At 34.7% G+C, this 21590-nt stretch overlaps 2 protein-coding genes across 2 annotated transcripts; both read left to right on the top strand.

Moving 5' to 3' along the window:
* Positions 1-364: 364 nt before the first annotated feature.
* LOC105158072 (Galactose mutarotase-like superfamily protein) lies at positions 365-3401 on the top strand. The gene is made up of 5 exons (XM_011074698.3): positions 365-590; positions 689-738; positions 914-1040; positions 2366-2470; positions 2566-3401. The coding sequence occupies exons 1-5, from the start codon at positions 488-490 to the stop codon at positions 3186-3188; spliced, it is 1008 nt and encodes a 335-aa protein (XP_011073000.1). The 5' UTR covers positions 365-487; the 3' UTR covers positions 3189-3401.
* Positions 3402-8296: 4895 nt separating this feature from the next.
* On the top strand, positions 8297-16090 carry EBS5 (HCP-like superfamily protein). Its single transcript, XM_011074697.3, has 6 exons — positions 8297-8912; positions 12396-12887; positions 13085-13300; positions 13651-13974; positions 14137-14379; positions 15590-16090. The coding sequence occupies exons 1-6, from the start codon at positions 8364-8366 to the stop codon at positions 15803-15805; spliced, it is 2040 nt and encodes a 679-aa protein (XP_011072999.2). The 5' UTR covers positions 8297-8363; the 3' UTR covers positions 15806-16090.
* The last annotated feature ends 5500 nt before the right edge of the window (positions 16091-21590 follow it).

The raw sequence follows: 21590 nt of genomic DNA, 5'->3' as shown, positions 1-21590 counted from the left end.
TATCCTAACACCCATGAGGGGGTTTACCATGTAATTTCGTAAAGACATGGTGTGTTTATATATTTGGACGTAAATTTAGGGGGTGTTAATTAATTTACCTTTAAAATTATTGATAAATTTGATTAAATTTTTAATTTATATTAAATGAATGACGTAATTAATTGCATTTTATAGAAAAAATTAATTATTGTGATGAATATAATTATTAATTATAAAATTTATGTAGTGGTAAACGTGACTGATTTGTTTGAAAAGTGTAATTGACCTCGTAATAGTAGATAACAAATTTAAGGAGAGGATGCGGGACGCCAAACTCCAAATCAAGAAATTAATCAGATCTTAACACCGTTCTTATCTGTTAAATCCCTTTGGCCCATTGCTGACGCACTACAAAAACTACAACCCCATCCCCTCCCTCTCCTCCATTTCTATCTCTTTCGACAAGGGACCATTGAGAAACAAAAAGGGAAAGTTTGTCAGCAATTCAATGGCTGAGGCGAAGATCTTTGAACTCAACAATGGCACCATGCAAGTCAAAGTCTCCAATTATGGTTGCACCATCACCTCCTTGCTTGTGCCAGACAAAGATGGTAAAATTATCTACCGCATTCATCAACAAGTTCTCTCCCTCTCTTTGGATTTAAGTGTAAATATGCTTATATGATTGTTTATTTACTCATTTTTGAAGGGAAATTGGCTGATGTTGTTCTTGGATTTGACACTCTTGAGCCATATATGGTGAGTGATAGTTCTACAGTTAAATAGTGTTAAAAACCCATTTTGAATTTAGCCTTGATTTTGTGTTCTAACGATGGAAACATTGAATCTTGGGGTTGCTGTGAAGGATTTATGCCTTTTTAAGGATCTGTTTGTTCTATAATTTTGTAATATGTTTTGAGTGCTTTGTGTGCAGAAAGGTGCTGCTCCTTATTTTGGATGCATTGTGGGTAGAGTGGCAAACAGGATCAAAGATGGGAAGTTCACACTCAATGGTGTGGAGTACGCTTTGCCTATCAACAAGCCACCAAACAGTCTCCATGGTATACTACTGAAGATTTTCTGAAATCCTTTAGTATATATTTTGTGAAATCTTTATTATGTATTCATGTCATTTAGGCAATAAAGTTTTCTTGATTGTGGGTGTAATGTTTCTTGGATCTTTGGTGATCTACATTTTGACTTTGCATCAGTTTCCCTTTGTCGTATCATATGTAGTAAAAATGAAAAGAGTTGAGGATTTCAGAAGTAAAAATTTCTTTTGCATGTAATTAGTGGAAGGAAATTGATTTGTCTTCTTGAGTCTTTTTCCTACTCATGAAAATATCTCACTAATTTGATCAGGGTTCTTACGGTTACTTTATTCACGTCGTAGTGTTGTATGGTTCTTATGCATCTTTGGTGTGGATTGGTGAAGTTCGTTTGAGAAAAGAATGGTCAAGCAACCACAATGAACAGCTGCCTGAATCACCCAAGCGGAATATCTTTGATGATGCTGCAAAACATTGTGGGGAAACTTCTTTTAATGTTTTAGACTGCTTCAAGAACTGAGAATATGGTCTTCCAACTTTTTACTAAAGCTGAAAATTAAGGCAAGAAATAAACTGAGAATAATGTTCACTTCTTGAAACAATGTACTCTGTCTTTTTCTTAAACCTGCACTATCTTGTTTCTTCTTGAAAGTCTTTCCTATCTTTAATCACTATAATTCCCAGTGTTTTAGTGTCCCAGCTGCCAAGCCTATGTGCCATTACTACCTCGTGTTACCGACAAGAGCTCAGATCTAGGAGTTAATTTGGCTTATATATTGGAAATTGGTCTTTACTTCTAGGAAAAAGGTTTGTAAGTTTTAAAATCAATGCGAGCCTCTTTACCTATAATCGAATGACTTTGCACAACCAGTTAGTTTCTCATGCTGTCTAGGCAGTGCTTTGTTTGCATGCATGAATAGTGTGATGTTTCACTATGAAGTGTGAATACTCGAGTGAGCATCTTTTTCTCTGAGGTCCTTTCTTTTGTCATTTTCACATGATGACTCTTATCTAAGTGGATTATCTCTTATCAGAATTCTATATCTCCATTGCTTTGTCTTATCCGCTCCAATCCCCTCTTCTTCACTGCTTCTGTTTTCTATAAAAATGTAATATCTTCTTGACTGTTGAACTGTTATTTGTTCCTTACACTTGCTCAAAGAAGGTGGAGATGCATTTTGCTTTACTGTTGACTAAGATGCACTGAAAAATAAGAAGAAAAAGCTGCATCTTCGAAAAGCATGCTTATGCATTTTTCTAATAGTGCATGATGTACCTGAGAATTTTCAACTATCTTTACTTTTTATCTGACCTCTTCCGAACTTATGTCCCTAAAGGCGGGCACAAGGGATATGATAAGGTCATCTGGGAAGTTGCTGAATATAAGCAGGGCGATAATCCATCTATTACCTTTAAATATCGTAGTCGTGATGGAGAAGAAGGTACTCAATTACATCACTTATTAGCACAAGGACACTAGGTCTTTCTGATGTCATACATGTATATTATGACCTCTTATTTTGATTGTCAAAACCAGGCTATCCAGGTGATGTTTCTTTCACTGCAACTTATACCCTTACTTCTAAGACAACAATGAGACTTGACATGGAAGGCGTGCCAGAAAATAAGCCAACACCGATCAGTTTAGCGCAACACACTTACTGGAACTTAGCAGGTCATGATTCAGGGAGCATTCTTGACCATACGATTCAGATATGGGCAAATCATATCACTCCTGTAGATCAGAACACCGTCCCTACTGGTGAGATCATGCCTGTTAAAGGCACTCCATTTGACTTCACCACTGAAAGTAAGATTGGTAGTCGCATCCAGGAGGTCGGCCTTGGATATGACCATAATTACGTGCTTGACTGTGGAGACGAAAAATCAGGCCTGAAGCATGCTGCGAAATTGAAGGATCCAACTAGCTCAAGAACCCTGAATTTATGGACCAACGCTCCTGGTATGCAGTTTTACACTGCAAACTATGTAAATGGAATCGTCGGTAAAGGTGGTGTCCAATATGGAAAGCAATCTGCTGCGTGTCTAGAGACGCAGGGATTTCCTAATGCCATCAACCAACCAAACTTTCCGTCTGTTGTTGTTCAACCAGGCGGGACATACAAGCACAGCATGTTGTTTGAGTTTTCAGCTGAGTAGGGTATATTTTTCGCCTTTTATGGTAAATAACAACAAATGTCTATCTTAACAATATCGTCGATCTCTTGGTTCCAACTTGGATTTGGCCAACTACTTTCTTATGTAGGTTGAGTGAAACTAATAAACATCTTGAACTGCAACTCTTGCCTACCCTATTAAGTTGTCCCATTTTCTTTCGGGATGATAAATTACACGTTCGCTAGTATTATTTCCTCCTCGTCTTGCATTTTTGCCGCGTATATTGCTTGTGTGCTTGCATTTTTTCATGGTAATGTGTTCTCAGATACGGAAGAGATCCTGTTTATAATTGCATTTCCTGCGTACTGCTACAGCATAAACAAACCTGCTACTAAAGCCTATGAATTAGAATTTTCCTTCATGTTGTTTGGAATTATTGGAAATAAAGTAAATTTCAAATATTTTCTCTTGTTCGGTACAAGGAAAACAGATTGAGAAAAAAAGACTAATTTTGTAATTTTACTGAATAACCATTCTCTTCATTTTGTTTTAGAAAATAAATAAATTAATATTATACTAATATAATTTTGGTATATAAAATGTTTTAAAACTTTATAAATAAAAATATTTTATCAAATAAAAATAAGAATATTTTTTATTAATAAAAATATTCATCAAAATGAGTATTATTTATTTATTTTAAACTGTTAGTTTAAATAAGATAAAAATTGCTAACAATGTCAACTAAATAATTCGAGTTCAAAAACATCAGTGCCTTTGTTGATACCAAAAATAATTATGGAGGAAAATTATATATATAGATATATATGAGTAATAGAGTAAATAAAAATAAAAATTGAAGTTTTTTGTCTTTTGGGCCTTATACTTTCATTTTTTTGCTCAATTTTGGATGGAAAAAAATTTAGACTCCGGAAGGATTTCATGTACATCGAGTTTTACTTCACCGACATCTCTTTCCCCAATCAAACACAAAATTATTTTTTATACATTTATTTTTACTTCCATTTCTCTTATACTTCTATTTTCTTGCCCAACTAAACACACCCTTAGGGATGACAATGGGTCAAATTTGGGTAGGTTTGCCAAAATTCAATTTTTTTTTGTTATTTTATTTATTTATTTACATGGGAGCCAACTCGTTACAGATTTGGTCCAGGGGTTGGAGGAACTAGACTTGATTTACTCTTTTTAAAATATTAAAAATATATTTTTAAGAATAATATTTATATCTATATCTATATATATTATATTATATTATATATATAACTGTGTGAATATTCCTAATTAAGTTTTACATCTCTTGATGCATGTACTTTAGAAAATATATACCTCTTATCAACATCTTTAGAAAATATATACTTTAGAAAATATGTATTTTAGAAATATATACTTCAGAAAATATATATATACTATTATAAAAGTACGAATAGGTTTGAAAATTTTAGGGTAAATTACAACGACTTCTTTTGAGGTTTGTCATAATTACTAATATTTTTATTGTTTGAAAATTATAAATACCCCCTTGATGTTTGATGAAATTATATGATTCTTGAACGGAGGATGAAATTGTCAACTTTATCCTCACTATATATTTTACTTTTTTAAGAAAAATTAAAACTTATAAAAAAATCGAATTTGGTGGATGATTTTTTTAAAAAAATTATCCATTAGTCCATAAAAAGATCAAAAAATTTAAAAAATAAAATAAGATTATTATTTTTAATCCACAAGGGCGTTTTGGTTAGTTCACCGCAAAATGGATAAAAACCTAACAGGTTGAGTTAATTTTTTAACAACCGTTACAATAAGGGGGATATTGATAAGTTTTCAAACAACGAGAAGGTATTCGTAATTATGTCGATCTTAGGGGAGATCGTTGTAATTTACCCAAAATTTTATGTATCTCAGTTAATTTCTTGAAAAGATAAAAATAATGAGAAATATTAGTTTTGCAACTTTAACTTAACTTAAAAAATTGTTAAAATTAAAATGTCATTTTTAATATTTGAAATGTTCATATTATTTTAAATGAAAGATTTCGAATAAGAAGTAATATAGTTTACTTTCCAAAACTTATTTCTCTTTTGTCCCTCAATGGATCATGTAAAAAAAATAATAAAATATTGTCTATTTCATAAATATATTAATGAAAACTTAGTTCAATGAAAACTAAAGTAATATTAAAATGTATATTTTTTCCATGCTTTCCTTTTGTTGTGTTGCATGCAAACTGAAGTCACACATACAATAATGATATTGAATAATGTTAATGTTATATCTTTAGTATAAGTTGAAATGCTAAAACTGGAAAGAAATTTATTAAGAACAAAGTGAGTTTGAACATAAAAGATGATTGATTGTGGTCCGCGTGATACTTCAGAGATATTTATTGGCGTGGTTCGGTGAAGTTGGATACCTCTTATACGAATCGATCCTTTGTTGAGGGCTTCGACGAGGTATGTGGTTACTGAGGTTGAGAATAGTGTTACGATAGTCAGTAATGGTAGAAAAAGGGGCTAGACAGTGGCATGTTACTGCGATAGGCTATTTTGTTTGTCCAAAATTGTACTTCCCTCCTCTTAAGGCGTATGTACGCAATACATGGACCGGGTTACGATCGGTGGTGGCACCGTCGGTCGGGTTTTATTTCTTTGGGTTTAAGTTGGTGGCGGCAATGAAGGAGGCTATTGAGGGCAGCCCTTGGATATTCCAGGGCCGGCAACCTATTTGTTGCAAAAGTGAAACCAAGAATGATGTTGCAAAGGCAGCAACACCAACTCATGCCAGTTTGGGTTAAGCTCCACAATCTACCGGTTGAGTATTGGATGGAAGATAGCCTCAGTGCGATGGCCTATGGGGTCGGAAAGCCTCTCTATTCTGATGCGGTAACTCAAGCCTGCTCAAAGATAGACTATGCATGGGTCTGTGAGTTCTTAAAGGCAGTCCCTAATAGTCCATTAGAAGCCATATCTTTCTCTTTCTCCTTCACGAACCACCATGCTAGAAGCAACATAAGCATGTTGTGTTTCTGAATCCTCTATGTCAGTGCCATCGACTTGTTTTTCATTATTCTCTTGTAAAACAACAACCACGTCTTCATCCCGACTTTCCACATAATCATCTACTACGATAACTTTAGGCATAAGTTGAGGATGGCATTCAACTGCAAGAAGTTCACAGTTCTCAAATGTTTCGCTCATGTGTCCAACAAATATGAACAAATGTGATTATAAATTTTATGAAATTAAAAGCCACACGTGCATAGTTGTGGTATCAAAACAAATTCTACCGATACTAAAAAAGCATTTTGTCCAATTTTCTCAATAGATGCGGTCATATTCCATGCGAAATTTTTCAAACTTGTAGGATGATTCCTCCTAACACTACTCCAAAAGTTTCCACTCATTGATTCCACGACAAGAATGTCGACCAACATACATTATTCTTCCATGCGTGGAAACATAATTAGGGGCGAGCCCGAGTGGGCTTGGCCTTGGGCTACATTTTGGGCTATACGTCCATTAGGGTTTTTTTTTTTAATAAGATATATATGTAAAGTTGGCTTATTTGACATGGCTTAGCTTAGACTAAGCTCTTGAACTTTTTTTCATAAGCCCATCAATTATTGTATGTTTTTAGCCCATTAATTAATATATTCAAATAAATAAATAAAATTAAGACGTAAAAATCGGATGTGCATAAGGAGAAAAATCAAAATAAATTTATTGTAGCCCAAGTCATGTTTGTACAAGAAAATATAAATTGTCATCTAATCTTTCTCATTAACACGCGAGCGGCTGTTGTATAAGGAAAAGAAAATCACAATTTCTCTTGTACAAAAAAAGTTTGTTCAATTTCGTGATTTTCTCAACATCGGGTTGTAATATACCCAGAATTTCTATTACTTTTATATTTATATTTTCTTTATATTATTTAATCTAAATATCTCAGAACAAATAAACAGGTTTAAACATAAAAATTATTTATGAAATTTATGATTATAATTGATATAAATATAGTTTTTGATTTTTCAATTTGCCCCCATTCTCGGAGTAATAGTGATAGGAATTAGTTGTATTTATCTCACAATATATATTTTAACTTGTAATCATAAATTATAATAATTTATTTTTTGAATAAGTTTGCAATATTTATAAAATTTTGACAGGACTAAGTCAAATTTCTGACTTCGCCGCCGAACATACTTAAACATGTACATGACATTATGAAACCCAATGAACAAATGAAGAATGATATGGTTAAGATTTTTCTACTAAGAGATAAAATAGAGAATTTTACCTCGACAATATTGAGCACCAGGTGAATTGCTATTTCAGAATGTGGTGCTCCTTTCAAGAAAATGGGGTCTCAATCAATGAATAGTCACTTGCATAAAAAATTAATATTTTAATATTTATAGTAGTGTTGTAAATTATATGGTGTGGTGGGTTCTATATGTTTAGTGTATGCTTCCTATATAATAAATTATATTTTTATCTTTATAAGTTAATAATTTTTACCAATGTATATCAAAAAAGAAAAATTCTATTGATATATAGATCTTCTCCCTTGTAATTAATATGACGGTATTAAATGATGAGTAGTTAGTATTGAAAATACCCATTAATTTGATTAGATGTTTTTTACAAAGCATGGACACGGATATGGACACAGTGATATGAAAAATATAAAAAAATTAGGACATGATATCATACTGATATGGTAATATATAAATATATATTTTTTATTATATATATTATCGATTTTTTATAAAATTAAAATATGCAACATGAACAAATCAAGATAAAATATAAAATAAGTATGTCTTATATTTGTATTTTTAACCAAATTTGGGTTAAAAATATATATATAATTAATTTATTTTTAAAAAGTATACAGTGAAAAGTTTTTAATATTTAAATTAATTAATTTATTATGACAATCTTTCGAATTTTTAGTAATTTCTACTAAAAAATTTTAGCTTGAGATGACTGAGTTAATTTTTTAATTTTTTTTGTAAAATAATTATCCCTAAAATAACTCCAACTGTTGACGTGGCAAATTCCAAATGGTGGATGTGTCGCCATTGACGTGGCAGAAACATTACATATAAGTCTGATCTCATGTCGGTCGCCATTTTCGATTTCGGCGACGAACAAATTCGAGAGCGAGAAGTGTACAAGTCTGAGGCCGGAAATGCTCCAACGGGGAATCCACCATCTGAGCTGCGCTCTACTGCTTCTAGCCCTTCTACCCCGTCCATCTCTCGCACGCCCCTTCGTCCTTGTTTTCTCCCAAGACGACTTGTCCGACCCTGCCGCCGTACCCAATCACCCCTCCCCGGCCGAAGACGTCGCCGATTTCGACGACTTTCCGGAGTCCGAATCAAAGCCTGACTCTGTCCTCGACCCGGGTTCCTGGTCCCCACTCTTCGAACCTGATCTGAATTTCAAAAACCCTAATCCAAGTGATGATAATGAGGTTATTTATTACAATGGGGTGAGAAAGATGGTGGAGGCGGCGAGCAGAGGGGATTTCAGGGTTATGGAAGAGGCGGTGGCCGAGATCGAGGCGGCGGCCGCGGTGGGCCAGCCACACGGGCAGTCGGTGATGGGATTTTTGTTTAGTATGGGAATTGGGAGGGAAAGGAGTGAAGGGAAGGCGTTTTTGCATCATTACTTTGCGGCACAAGGTGGGAATATGCAGTCGAAGATGGCCCTAGCTTACACTTTCTATCGGCAAGAAGTAAGTTTGTGGACGTTAAGTTAATTGCTTAATTCTTTGCGAGCATAGTATGGTGTCATCAGCATAATTACTTTTGCATTGGTTGCCTTTCGTTATCGGAGATTGTTTTTTTTCCCCTGTAATCTAAGGAGATTGAAATGTCTTTTCTCCTGGTGGTGTGCCCTTAATAATTCTAGGAGTGTGACGAGTGTCATGTATGAAAATTGTTTTATTTCCTGATGCTAACCTTGAATAGAGTATTTCACAATTTAGACAGCCATGGAATATGAGACATTAGAAGCAGCCATTATTGGGAAAACTGAATTTATTTTGATGTGCTCATAACTCTTGTGTTGAAGTTGATATGAGGTTGTGCTTTCCATAAATGATATTCGTTCAGAAATTATGAAGCACTACATTTGGGAAGTGAAATATAGATTATAATTTCATTTACAGCGGACAAGGAACTTGGCTGAGGATGAAATGCAAATTGCTTTTTAGTGTTGATTAATCTAAACCAAGTTTTTAAATGCCAAGGTACATCGAGGCACTAAAGTATCATGAGTGCCGACACACAAAGCGCTTGCCCGTGGCTTTATTGTTATAAGGCTCAAAATATACATGTTCACATTGTATATTATTCATGTAATATAATAAATCTAACACTTAAAGAGATAAATTTCATGAATTTTAGTACATAAATACAACTAGCAGTAGTGACAGATTAGATGTGTGTGCCGCATTAAATTAAAAAGAGGTACTTAGTTTTGTGTCATAAGTATTTGTTTCATTATTCAGTTGCTCTTGTTTGAGTTAGTTATTTGAAAAATATGGTTTTAGAAAAAAATATAATGAAGTAAAGTTGGAGAAAAATGAAGAGTTATAGGTTGGAGGAAAAATAGAGAGCCTAAATATCCAATACATTATAAAAGAGAGAGGTATGACAAAATTTTAGAGATATTTCTCTTCATATGGAGTTAATTTAGTCAATACCTTAAGATGCATACCAAGGTAGTTATTCTATGATACTCCCACTTAATAAATAGTGTAGGTATATTAGTTGACTACTTAATCCCCGAAATTTTCTTAGTCTCAGCACATTTGCATCATATTTTGGAAATTGCTATCGGAGTATAATTAAGGCAGAAAATTCCACTTGTTTTGGAACATTGTTATTGAAAATCTGTAGATTTTATCACTCAACTATAGAATGTTTTGAGTATTTTAGTAGATTTCTTGACATATTTATGGAGTGTTCAAGTTGCAACTGACTTTGGCCAAAAAATGAAGAAAAAGCCAAAACTGAAAACAGAAATGAAGAAATGAAGAAGAAAGAAAAAAGAAGACGAGGAAAGACCCATATCTTTAATCCATTTGGCATGTCTGGTGCTGAAGAAGAAGACTAACATGAATAGAGGGGAGAATTATGGAAAAAGAACAAGAGGAAGAGCGAAGATAAGGAAAATATCATGAAGGAAGAGGATAGGAAAAATGAAAGGAAGAAGGCAGAGATGGTCAAAGGTCAGGAACCACCTCTCTTGATCAGGTGCACTAGGTGTAGCCAAGGTGTGTATGATATTCAAGAACCGTGACTTGTCCAAAAAGGCACTAGGCATGAGTGTTCTGTTATTGCTCACCTTTAATAACCTTGTTCTACACACATCAACAAATACAAACCATATTGTATGAGTTAACAAATGTGCCCCTAATTAGGCATAATTTACCCTTGTGTCTTTTACATGCATGAAATAGAATACCATAGATATTGAATTGAGGATCAAGTAATATGTACAATGATTAATGACAAGAAATTATCAAATAATCACGGTATTAATTGGAGATATATTGCCTTACAAGTCTCATGTTATATCTTGTTAGATATTTTTATGTCCCGATTGAGGGTCTCCTCAATTTGGATTATGCTACTTTATTGCCAAAAAAATTGAGTCAGAATTGAAAAATGAAGATTTGGTATCTTTACATTTTTCCCTTGTAAGGTAATCATGAGAGTTATTCAGGGACACTGGTCACATCATTACTTAAACTGGGTTATTGCTTATGAGAAAAGGTTCTATTTTGGGTGGAGCATAAATTCTACATATCACATAATGGTTCTTATTTGTACTCATAAAAGGTTTTAAGAAGACTAGGTCGGGGAGTACTATGATACATTTTCTTTTCTGTTTTTAGGTGCTGATGCACACATGAGATTTTAGAAATGTGAAAGACAAAGGTGATTGCAAAATCAATGTTTAGAATATCTGTTCTTGAGATAGATTTACTGCATTGGCGTGTCTAATATTATATACGAAATTGCAACCCCCACGTGGTTTTCAAACTTTTACAAAATTAAGGCAAGTCGTCATTTCAAGTAACGGCTTGCCATTTTTTATTTTTTAAGAATGATTTGGAGTTGTTACTCCGAGTCTCCAAGTAAGATTTGGAGTTGCCACTCTTGGACTCTCCTAGCAATTTTCTCTTTTTTTCTTCTTTAAGTTTTTGCTTTTAAGTTAATTTTTTAAAACCAGTTATTTAGTAATTTGATAATATTTATTTATTTATATTATAACTAGTTCTTTATTTACATAATTAAAGGTATATTATCAAATGTTATTTATTTATATGATTAAAAATCTATTATCCAATTATTAGATAACCAGTTTAAAAAAAATTATGAGCTAAAAGAGAAAAAAAAAGGAAAATTGCTTGGGGTTGTTACTTAGTAACAAGCCCAAGCAATTTTTGAAAAAATAAAAAATGAGACATGGCAAGAAGTTACTTGAAGTAAAGACTTGTCTTAATTTTGTAAAGGTTTGAAAAACACATGGGTTTTGCAATTTTTCAATATAGTATTAAAATAAGTAAGCCCATGTCTATTGCTATAGTTCCATAGTTGTTATCACTTGACGATGGATAAACAAATTTTAACTATTCTTCGAACTGGAGAAGTTCGGATAAGTTGTCTTGCTGTGACGGGATAACAAATTACTTTGAAGTCGTCCTATCTATAGGTTGTGGAACTTGGAAGCATATAGATCTTTGCTTTGCCCCAAAGTAAGAATGTATTCAGTTGTATTCTCCCTGTAAAATGGAGAATCCTTGTTAATTACATTTCTGCAATTGGTTCTATCAAATATTCACATTTTTTTATCTGCCAATGGAGTCATTAGATAAAGTAGAATTTATAATTGAATAGATCTTACTTTTCATTTGAAAAATTTGTTTGACAAAGCTTAAGGACATGCAGGAATTAAGTCATGGAGCTAGTTATCCATTGATGGAAACAGGATTTAGCTCTTAAGGAAGAAAGCAAATAATGAATGAGACAAGATTATGGAGAGAAGAGGGAAAAAGGAAAGAAAGATACTTAAATCAAATAACTACTTACTACTTGGTGACTATTCTGCTGAGTCCAAGGCAGGAAAGAGCTATTGAAACAAATTCATAAGGAGCTAATTGTTTGATGTATTTGTCATGTTGTTGATCTATGTTTTTTTGGTGCAGATGCATGACAAAGCAGTTAAGCTGTATGCTGAATTGGCAGAGGTGGCGGTGAATAGTTTCCTTATCTCAAAAGATTCACCTGTGATTGAACCAATTAGAATCCACAATGGTGCAGAGGAGAATAAAGAAGCTCTTAGAAAGTCCAGAGGTGAGGAGGATGAAGATTTCCAGATTCTGGAATACCAGGCACAAAAAGGGAATGCAGGAGCTATGTATAAAATTGGAATATTTTATTACTTTGGTTTGAGAGGTCTGAGGCGTGATCATGGTAAGGCACTGCGGTGGTTCTCGAAGGCAGTAGAGAAGGGTGAGGCTAGGGCAATGGAACTTCTTGGAGAGATATATGCAAGAGGTGCTGGGGTTGAAAGGAACTATTCTAAGGCTCTAGAATGGCTTACGCTTGCATCGCGACAAGAACTTTATTCAGCCTACAATGGCATGGGATATTTATATGTAAAGGGTTATGGAGTGGAGAAAAAGAACTACACTAAGGTATCATTTTCTTTTGGCTCATATTGGTTACCTTTCCTCTCCCTGCTTCTTTCTTGCTCTTTGGTTCTCTATTAATTTTCCATGTACTATGTTATTTTTTTCTCACTATTTCTTTTCCTCTATATTTTTCAGATATTCCAGTCTTTAAAATGGTATGACATGTTAAGCATGGCCTGATGATATCTATTCTGTCACAGGCAAAAGAATACTTTGAGAAAGCTGCCGACAATGAAGAACCTGGTGGGTTCTACAACCTGGGGGTGATGTATCTCAAGGGACTTGGGGTGAAGCGGGACTTGAAAATAGCGACCAACTACTTTGCGCTGGCTGCTAATGCAGGCCAACCAAAAGCATTCTACCAATTAGCAAAGATGTTTCATACTGGAGTGGGGCTCAAGAAAAATCTGCCTATGGTAAGTCTGTATTTTCTTATTCTCATAGCTTTTCTCAAAAATGAAAAATTACCATTGCTCATACTTGAATATTTTCTATCACTCTGAGTGATTAATTATGGGCTGCCCTTTTAGCCCAACTCTCTGCTTGGACAATTGTGGATAGTATGTTTGTATCATTAACTTATTGCAAGATGTCACTCTGATTGTTTTCATCTTCAGATTGTTCTTTCTATCTCATTGCTTCCTATTTTTGGTGGGGTGTTCTGTTAATCCTGATTGGTGCTTGGCATTTTGCCTTTTATGAATTTTGATATTTTAAGGATATATTATTCATCAATCTGCTGATCATTTGGTTCACTTCATTTTAGGCAACAGCACTATATAAACTAGTGGCGGAGCGTGGACCATGGAGTTCCTTGTCTAGATGGGCATTAGAGGCATATCTGAAAGGTGATATTGGCAAGTCATTCCTTTTGTATTCAAGAATGGCAGAGATAGGGTATGAGGTGGCACAAAGTAATGCTGCCTGGATTCTTGACAAATATGGGGAACGTAGCATGTGCATGGGGGAGTCTGGACTCTGCACTGATGCTGAGAGGCATCAGCGTGTGCATGCCTTGTGGTGGAAAGCTTCTGAGCAGGGTAATGAACATGCTGCTTTGCTGATAGGAGATGCATATTACTATGGTCGGGTATGTTACCTGCATTGACCATTCTAAATATGTCCTTGATATGGTTTCCTTCGTTGATGATGTGAAACACATAAGCTTCTTGTTCTGATGATAAACCTTTTTCAGACATTGCTGTTGAAGAGTTCATCTACACTTAACTTCTCTTGCTCTTCTACTATGTAGGGGACAGAACGTGATTATGATCGTGCAGCTGAGGCATACATGCATGCTAAATCCCAGTCCAATGCGCAAGCCATGTTCAACCTTGGATACATGCATGAGCATGGGCAAGGGCTACCATTGGATCTACACCTTGCCAAACGTTACTATGATCAAGCCCTAGCAGTTGATCCTGCTGCAAAGTTACCTGTATCACTAGCCCTTGCCAGCTTGTGGTTACGAAGAAATTATGCCAACAGTTTCCTTGTGAGTGTATCTTCTTGTGTTGCATCTGTTAGTTTTTGTCTGTGTTACTTTTAGGTGAATATGCCTTTATGTTTCTTTGTTTAATGCTTGAAAATGTGGTATGACATGATGGAATTGGTTCGACATTTTTCCCTTGTTCTATGTCTGATGTTTGGAGAAAGATACTCTGCTTCGCATGAGTTTCTGTGTGTAAGTTGGAGGTGATGTCTGAAGGTTCACCTCAACTCTTTCCTTGTGTTACTTTGTTTCTATATTTTTATTTTGTGATGAGGGGGTGAACCTTTATCTGTGAAAGGATATGGATAATTTACCTTCTGGACTTGCCAAATATATTCCGGGGACAGGGTTTGCCATGATTTTAGGGGCTGCTTCATTGAGATCATATTTCATCTTTAATTAATTGTGATTAATTCAATTTCTTGAAGTCATTTTTTATCAGATAAAATGACAGTTTACTGACCTATATTCTCTCAAATTTTCCCTATCCTGCTACATTTTTAGTTTTTAATGCATTTTGGTTAAATCATGATTTTGCCTTTTCTCAATTATCTGTTATGATTTTTATTTCTTAATATTCGAGTCTTGGAAGAGTTCTTTTTAATTGTGGCTCAGTGTCAAACTAGTAATGCTTTCGACTTTGAAACTAATCAGAATGATAATCTATATCAAACAGGCCCTTATATTGCCAGTTCTAATATTATGGATGTTAAACTCTTTGCAAGGGAGATTCCTATTTGTCATGATCATGTTGTCTATTTGTAGTAAAACTGATATTTACTGGCTAAATGCCCTCATGCCATATGAGCAGAAAGAACCTTTCTTATTTTTCCCCTTTCTGGACAGAACTGTTTGATGTAATGACATAGCTTACAAACATATCTGTGAAACAGAACTTTAGTTTTTTAGTTTTTGCTGAGACTACGAATTTGGGTCCCAATTTGAAACAGTTTACCTTAAGAGACTATGGTGATGCTACTTGAGTTAGTCCAGTATTTTTATGACAATGCTGGGGCTAACTAAAGTTTACAGTTCCAATGTTTGCATACATGTGATATGTGTGAATACGCAGCGGCTTTTGTTTTTCTCTAATGAATTTGACCTTTTTTCAGCATTGTGGGTTGTGTGGTTTATTTTAGAGGAAATTTGAACATTAAGGATGGTAGTTCTTTGGATCTGCCTGATATTTGTTTATTAACTTCATTGGGTGTAGGTTGATATGATCGACTCACTTCCTGAAGTTTATCCGAAAGTGGAGGCTTGGGTGGAGGATGTGATAATGGAGGAAGGAAATGCAACAATTCTGACGCTTTTCCTCTGCCTCCTTACCGTTCTTTACCTACGGGAGCGGCAGAGGAGACATGCTGTTGCTGGTGACATGGTGCCCCCGCAGCAGCCTGTTGAGCAGGCTGCACCTCTAGTTATGTGACCTCATCAATCACTACTTTTTGCCTTTTCCATGTAGAGAGGGATGTGTCTTCTCTTTCCAAGAGTTGAGATTTGTCTGCAGGAAGATGTATAGTGTGTGATATTCATGAGCTTGGTTAAAAGAGTAATCTGCATCCATGTGGTAAATAGAAGGCTTTCAACGAGATGGAAACAAATGTAGAATTTTTGTTATAGATGCAATGTAATCTGGCAGATAAGGACACATTTATCATTTGTACAAATGAACAAAAACTAACAAATGAGAAAGAATCAGATTTTTATAGTACTTTGTTTTGCTCGTCACTTTCAATGCTCAAAATAGTTTCAGAGCATACCTGTGTTAAGTTGGACCGGGAAGTATTAAGAGCTCATGATTTTGGTGCATTCTGACTGGTCATCGGAATGGGGCTAATGTATTTTTTTTAGAATAAGTGTCTGGAGTATTTGTGTCTATTTGAATACGATAAATAAGGGATGATTACATTGTTTTTTCCTAAATTTTGGCGATGTTATAAGTAGATTTTCTATGATTCAAGAAATTATAAATGGTGGTGTTTGTTTATGTAAAACTCATGGAATTTGTTTGCATGATGTGATAATGGATTTGTTTGCATGATGCTGATGGAAAATTTATTATTATCCTTCATTGATTTATTATAAATTTACTGCAGGAGAAGGTGGTATAGTTAAAGGGATAGTAATATTGGTAACTTATCATTTATTATATGCCCAGGACTGGAATTTTTTAAGACTGTCAAGGAATTCTGTGGCCTTTGTTTTGTTGAAGGAGCAATTATATTTTGTTGGCCGTATCTCTGGTCGGTCTTGTTTTAGAGAGATATGCACTTCTTGAACAAGATATTAGTCTCCCTTTCTTGCTTTAAAGCATGATGATTTAGAGTGCACCTTTGCACTTAAATAAGAAACGGGATTTAGGACAGTTTAGGAGAATCGCTTTTCAATTTTTATCTCTTAAAAAACACTTTTATGGTATTTGAGATGCCGATTTCTGCTTCTAAAACTGTCAAGAAAAACGTTAAAGTTAGAAGCATATTAAGGGTGCTTATAGTTGTTTTGGTTTTTTTGTGAACAAATTCAATTTTATTTTTTCCTACTTTACATTTATATAATAATTCTAATTCAATTTTATTATTTTTAATTTCTTTTTAAGATGATATCTAAAGTTTGTTGAAATTTTTAAATAATTTGAATAATTTAATAATAATCAAATTTATACTTTAATTCACATATTTAATATTTCAGATTTTTGTTGTTTTATTTGCTATATTGTCTAATTTTATTATTCCTATATCATTAACTAATATAAACTAAGTGGCTATGATTAATTAATTTTTTTCAATCATAAAAGTTCAATTATTCTGTGTGAATCAATAGTTATATTACTTAGTATGAACATTATTAAATAAAACATTCACTTTTTTATTAATATTTTTACAAATTTAAATATGAAATATACTAATCGAAATAAAATTTATTATTTATGAGAAGATAATTATTATTGACAAACAATAAGTACAAATATATGCAAAAATTGAATATTCTTATGACATGAAGATAAAATGGTCTTTAATAAATTAAGTTTGTGTATAAGTGATTTTCCCGAAGCACTATTCAATTTAGTTTATCTGTTTTGCACTTTTTTACAAACACTATTAACTTTTGATTTTGCTACAACTTTTAATATTTTTTTACAAAAATTACTTTTCTAAAAGTAAAAAGTTTCGCAAACACTCCTTTATTTTTCGAAATGGGAGTTCACCAATAGTTTTATTGCTCCATAAATTCCTTGTCATGTCTTGTATTACATTTTGTTATTATTATTTTTTTCTTCTTGACGGTGTTCGATTTGGTAATATGTACAGAGGTCATCACAACTTTTGTTTTAATTTAATCGCAAAAACTTTATAAGATTTTAGTTTAATCCCTAATAATTTTGATACTTCTGAATAATACCCCAGAACATATTTTCTATTTAATTTCTAATGTCTAACTCTAAAAAAATAAACAACCAAGTCTCATATAATTTATTTTTTTTATATAAATTAGCTCAAATAACTCTCAGTAATTAACCTTTACTAGGAATATGCGGAAAAAAATCTTAAGGGTATAATATTAAATTAATTTGTTAGAAACGATACTAATATTAATATAAAAAGTAAGGGGTGTTACATTGAGCTTCTTCCATGTTGATGTACTTTTTCATTCACGCCAAGAGGTTGTTAACATCTGAAGCTGGTTTCTTGGCCAGGGATTTTTATCTAACAACCCCTGGGAAAATGTGTTGCCTTTAACTTTTAGGGTTGTCGAGGGACCTCCAAAACGACGGTATTGAAGTGTTGCAAGTAGTCCCTCAAAGGCTCTGATTCCTTCTATCGGATAGCGAAGAGGCTCAAAGCCATCTTCTGCCGTTTACTGCTGGCAAATTGGTGTAGGAATAGAGAACGGAACACCTGAAAGCTCCTGATTGAGCCAAGGTGAAATTGGTTAAATCATTGCTGGGCCACTTAGGAGAATGTGGTGACAAGAACCTGACATTTTATCCCATCAGTATAATGATGTAAGAGAGTTGCATTCACGAATTCTACTCCGCTATAGTCGGGGTTCTGCAGTTGGGAGGAAGCTCATTAGCCATGACTTCCTCATTGAAAAGGATGCCACCTTGCTCCTCCAACTGAACACCCAACTTTCGATATTGTATATCCTGAAGTACCTTGTGCAAACACTCTAGATGAGCTACCTATCGATGCAGGATCTCTTCTTGTGGTTGAGGTGTAGTCTTTGCTCTTTGAGGGGGTGGCCTAGTGGCACTTTGGGGGGTGGGGGGCATATCTCCCTTCAGCGGCGAGAGGCACTTGAGGTATGGCTGGCAGCTGCACTCGTACTACCAAGTCAATCATCTGTTGCATGGTCTCCAACAACCGCGGGGACAACCTCCTCAAGAAAGTGTCTGATGAGGTATTATTGTACGGGAATCCACTGGTTTGGTGGGGCTAAGAGAACCTCCAAATGCACAATACGCTGGGGCCACAGGTGCTCCTGGTACCACCTGCAAAGCAGGAGTGTCTTCCCTTGAGGCATCAATAGCCTTCTGCTTCACCATTCCATTATTTTGTGCTTCTATTGATCTCACATCTTAGTTTGGTATTTTTTTGCAAATGCCGCCACTTAATGCGAGCAAAAAGTTGCTCTTTGCGGTTGTATTCGACTTGACATCTTTTGGCCTTCTTTTTCACAAATCTTGAAACTAGAACCTGCAAAAATACATTAAGCACTCCGACGCCCAAATAAACTATTATGAAAAATAGAAATTGCGTAGAAATAGAGCGATATAGGATGGTATAATAGCAAGTGATCATAAAGATGAGTGCTATGTGTGTATATGTGCTGTAGAAATTCGTTAACCATTACCAAAAGGACGATGCTTGTTTTTACAGTCGTAGTCCCCTTTTCTTTGAAGAAGTATAGCTCCCTTGGGATTCGGGTAGACAGTTATCCTGGATAGGTCTTTAGAGAATTTGGAGAAAAATCCTAAAAATTGCTTCTGTTGAGGGATATGCGCCTTCACATAGAATTACCCCAAATTCCTAAAGATGTTCGAGTTCGTCCTAAATTTTTGGGCCGAGTCAGCGATTACGTGGCCCTCCTGCCTCCATGTGGGTAAATGCTCTTCTGCCATCTGCATGTGCGGCCACCTGGGCACCCCGGTGGGTGTCGACTCATCTTCTTCTACGGAAATATGTTGTCCTTCATTACAGCACAGTTCCCTCAAGAACCATGCTAGGGAGCTTAGGCAGAGGTTCCTTCTCCCCTGGGGCCGCATACACTTCTGAAACCTCTACCCAGCTTTAATTATCTGATCTTCACGTCTTCTTGGGCCCGCATATTATATGATATCAAAATTATTTTTTTAAAATTTTATTTTTAGATATACAAATTTAGGGAAAAAAAAAAGAAGAAAAATAAGAAAGACAATTAGTTTATATTATTATAATATAATAATTTTATTGAGATAATATGAATTACGTGCAATACGTCGTGCTTCTCTCTAGCGATATCATCCATTGTAATATAAAAACCAAACAAGTCTAAAGGACTTACCATCAGAAATTTTGAACTTTAACTTCAAATCCATCAATTCAAATGCAATCAAAGATAATTTTCACCTACTTACCATTACATAATTTGGTTGTCACTACTTTTTTCCCTATTTTAATATTCTACACTTCAAACCAAATTACTATACTTGCACTCGTGTACCTGTTTTTGTGTTTTTCCCCAACAACTTCTACTCCTGCTTTGAGGAGATCATAATTATTTCTTTTTAATGTACGTTTGGTATAAATGGATATCTTTAAACAATGTAAATCTTGAAACAATTTTAGGATGATGGCAATAATTGCACTGTGCTACTATTGATCAATTAGTTGAGTTGACATCACTCTCCTTGTTAAAGAAGACTGTCTTGAGTTCAAATTCAGGTGTTACAACCCTTATTATATTCTAAAAAAACAAATTGTATTCGGCTTAATGTAGCCCAAACGATTCTAATTGTGATTAATTGTTATTGGTGACGTTATTATTACTTTTAATATCAGTTTATAGAATTTCGGAGTCAAACCATTGAAAATGAAATAATCATGTATGGTTTCAAATTATTATCACTGGGTCTTTGATGGAACATACATTAATTGATGTTAGGGTCCCAGAGGCGGAGAAGATATCACTGTCAATATGTTGGTGTTTGCAATTTAAACATGCAATTTATCTACATACTCACGAGATGAGAAGGTAGTGTTGCTGGCAGTCTATATTACAGGATGCCATCAGCAGTCCTAACATATTAACAGTACTAATTTGTAAATGGTTTTAATCTAAAGAAAATCTCAATACATGTGTTGAAAAGAAATGGGGTAAACTTCACATTTGATACAATTTCTTCATTAAACTCGTGGGTAATTTTGTTTGTGTGATAATGGCTATATCAATAAGGACATCATCTTGTCCGCATATAGAGGTGTTGGATATAAGGGAATGGGACCGCAGAGCTGAAGTACGACAAAATGAAGAACAATTTTTCAAATAACCAATGAAAATTCTAGTTAAGGGTTTTAGGTAATTTTAGTCTCTTAACTATATGCCATTCTCGTTTTAGTCCAGTAAGTTACTAGGATTTCATTTTGGTCCCGTAAAACTGAAAAATCTTAATTTTAGTACAAATTTGGTCGGAAAAATGCGTGGGTCGCCGGAAAAAGTCACATGCGAGGCACGTGACTTTTTAAATTGGGGGCTGGATCGTGATTGGCTAGAGAAGTTGATGTGGCGTAGACATGGCGCATACGTGGCACCCAAATAAAAATTAAAAAAAAAAAACTAACTGACGTGGATTAAAAATCCACGTCAGCTGTTTGCGTTGTTGCTATTCCTGTTGCATGATCGGGTAAGTCAACTCAGTCGAGTTGGCTGAGTTGACCGTGTTAGCTTCCAAGGAAGCTGACTCCATCGAGGCTCCAGTGGCCACTCCTGATCAGAGAGGAAGGCCCGCCATTATAGGGCGAGTTCAGTGGTGGTTCTCTGCTTGAAACCCGCTGTCATACGGTGGAGAATCGAGCGTGCGACCATCGCAAAGGCGGAGGACGGCTTTTGTCGGATCTTTTCACAGAGGTGACCAAAATCGATGGGACTGGTCTCAAAAGATTCGCTAGAACGAGAGGCGTTCAACGATGGTCTTCCGAGCCGGTGGTTCATTCAAACGAAGGAGAAAACGC

Source organism: Sesamum indicum, linkage group LG3, assembly GCF_026168435.1.
Source record: "Sesamum indicum cultivar Baizhima isolate 11 linkage group LG3, ASM2616843v1, whole genome shotgun sequence".
Lineage (NCBI taxonomy): Eukaryota > Viridiplantae > Streptophyta > Magnoliopsida > Lamiales > Pedaliaceae > Sesamum > Sesamum indicum.
Note: the sequence above shows the minus strand (reverse complement) of the source record. Positions and strands in the feature narration are given on the sequence as shown.

Coding starts and splice junctions, on each gene's coding strand:
- LOC105158072 (XM_011074698.3), top strand. CDS start 488: ATGGCTGAGGCGAAGATCTTTGAACTCAACAATGGCACCATGCAAGTC. Junction 591..688: donor GCTTGTGCCAGACAAAGATG/GTAAAATTATCT, acceptor TCATTTTTGAAG/GGAAATTGGCTGATGTTGTT. Junction 739..913: donor ACACTCTTGAGCCATATATG/GTGAGTGATAGT, acceptor CTTTGTGTGCAG/AAAGGTGCTGCTCCTTATTT.
- EBS5 (XM_011074697.3), top strand. CDS start 8,364: ATGCTCCAACGGGGAATCCACCATCTGAGCTGCGCTCTACTGCTTCTA. Junction 8,913..12,395: donor ACACTTTCTATCGGCAAGAA/GTAAGTTTGTGG, acceptor TTTTTGGTGCAG/ATGCATGACAAAGCAGTTAA. Junction 14,380..15,589: donor ATTATGCCAACAGTTTCCTT/GTGAGTGTATCT, acceptor CATTGGGTGTAG/GTTGATATGATCGACTCACT.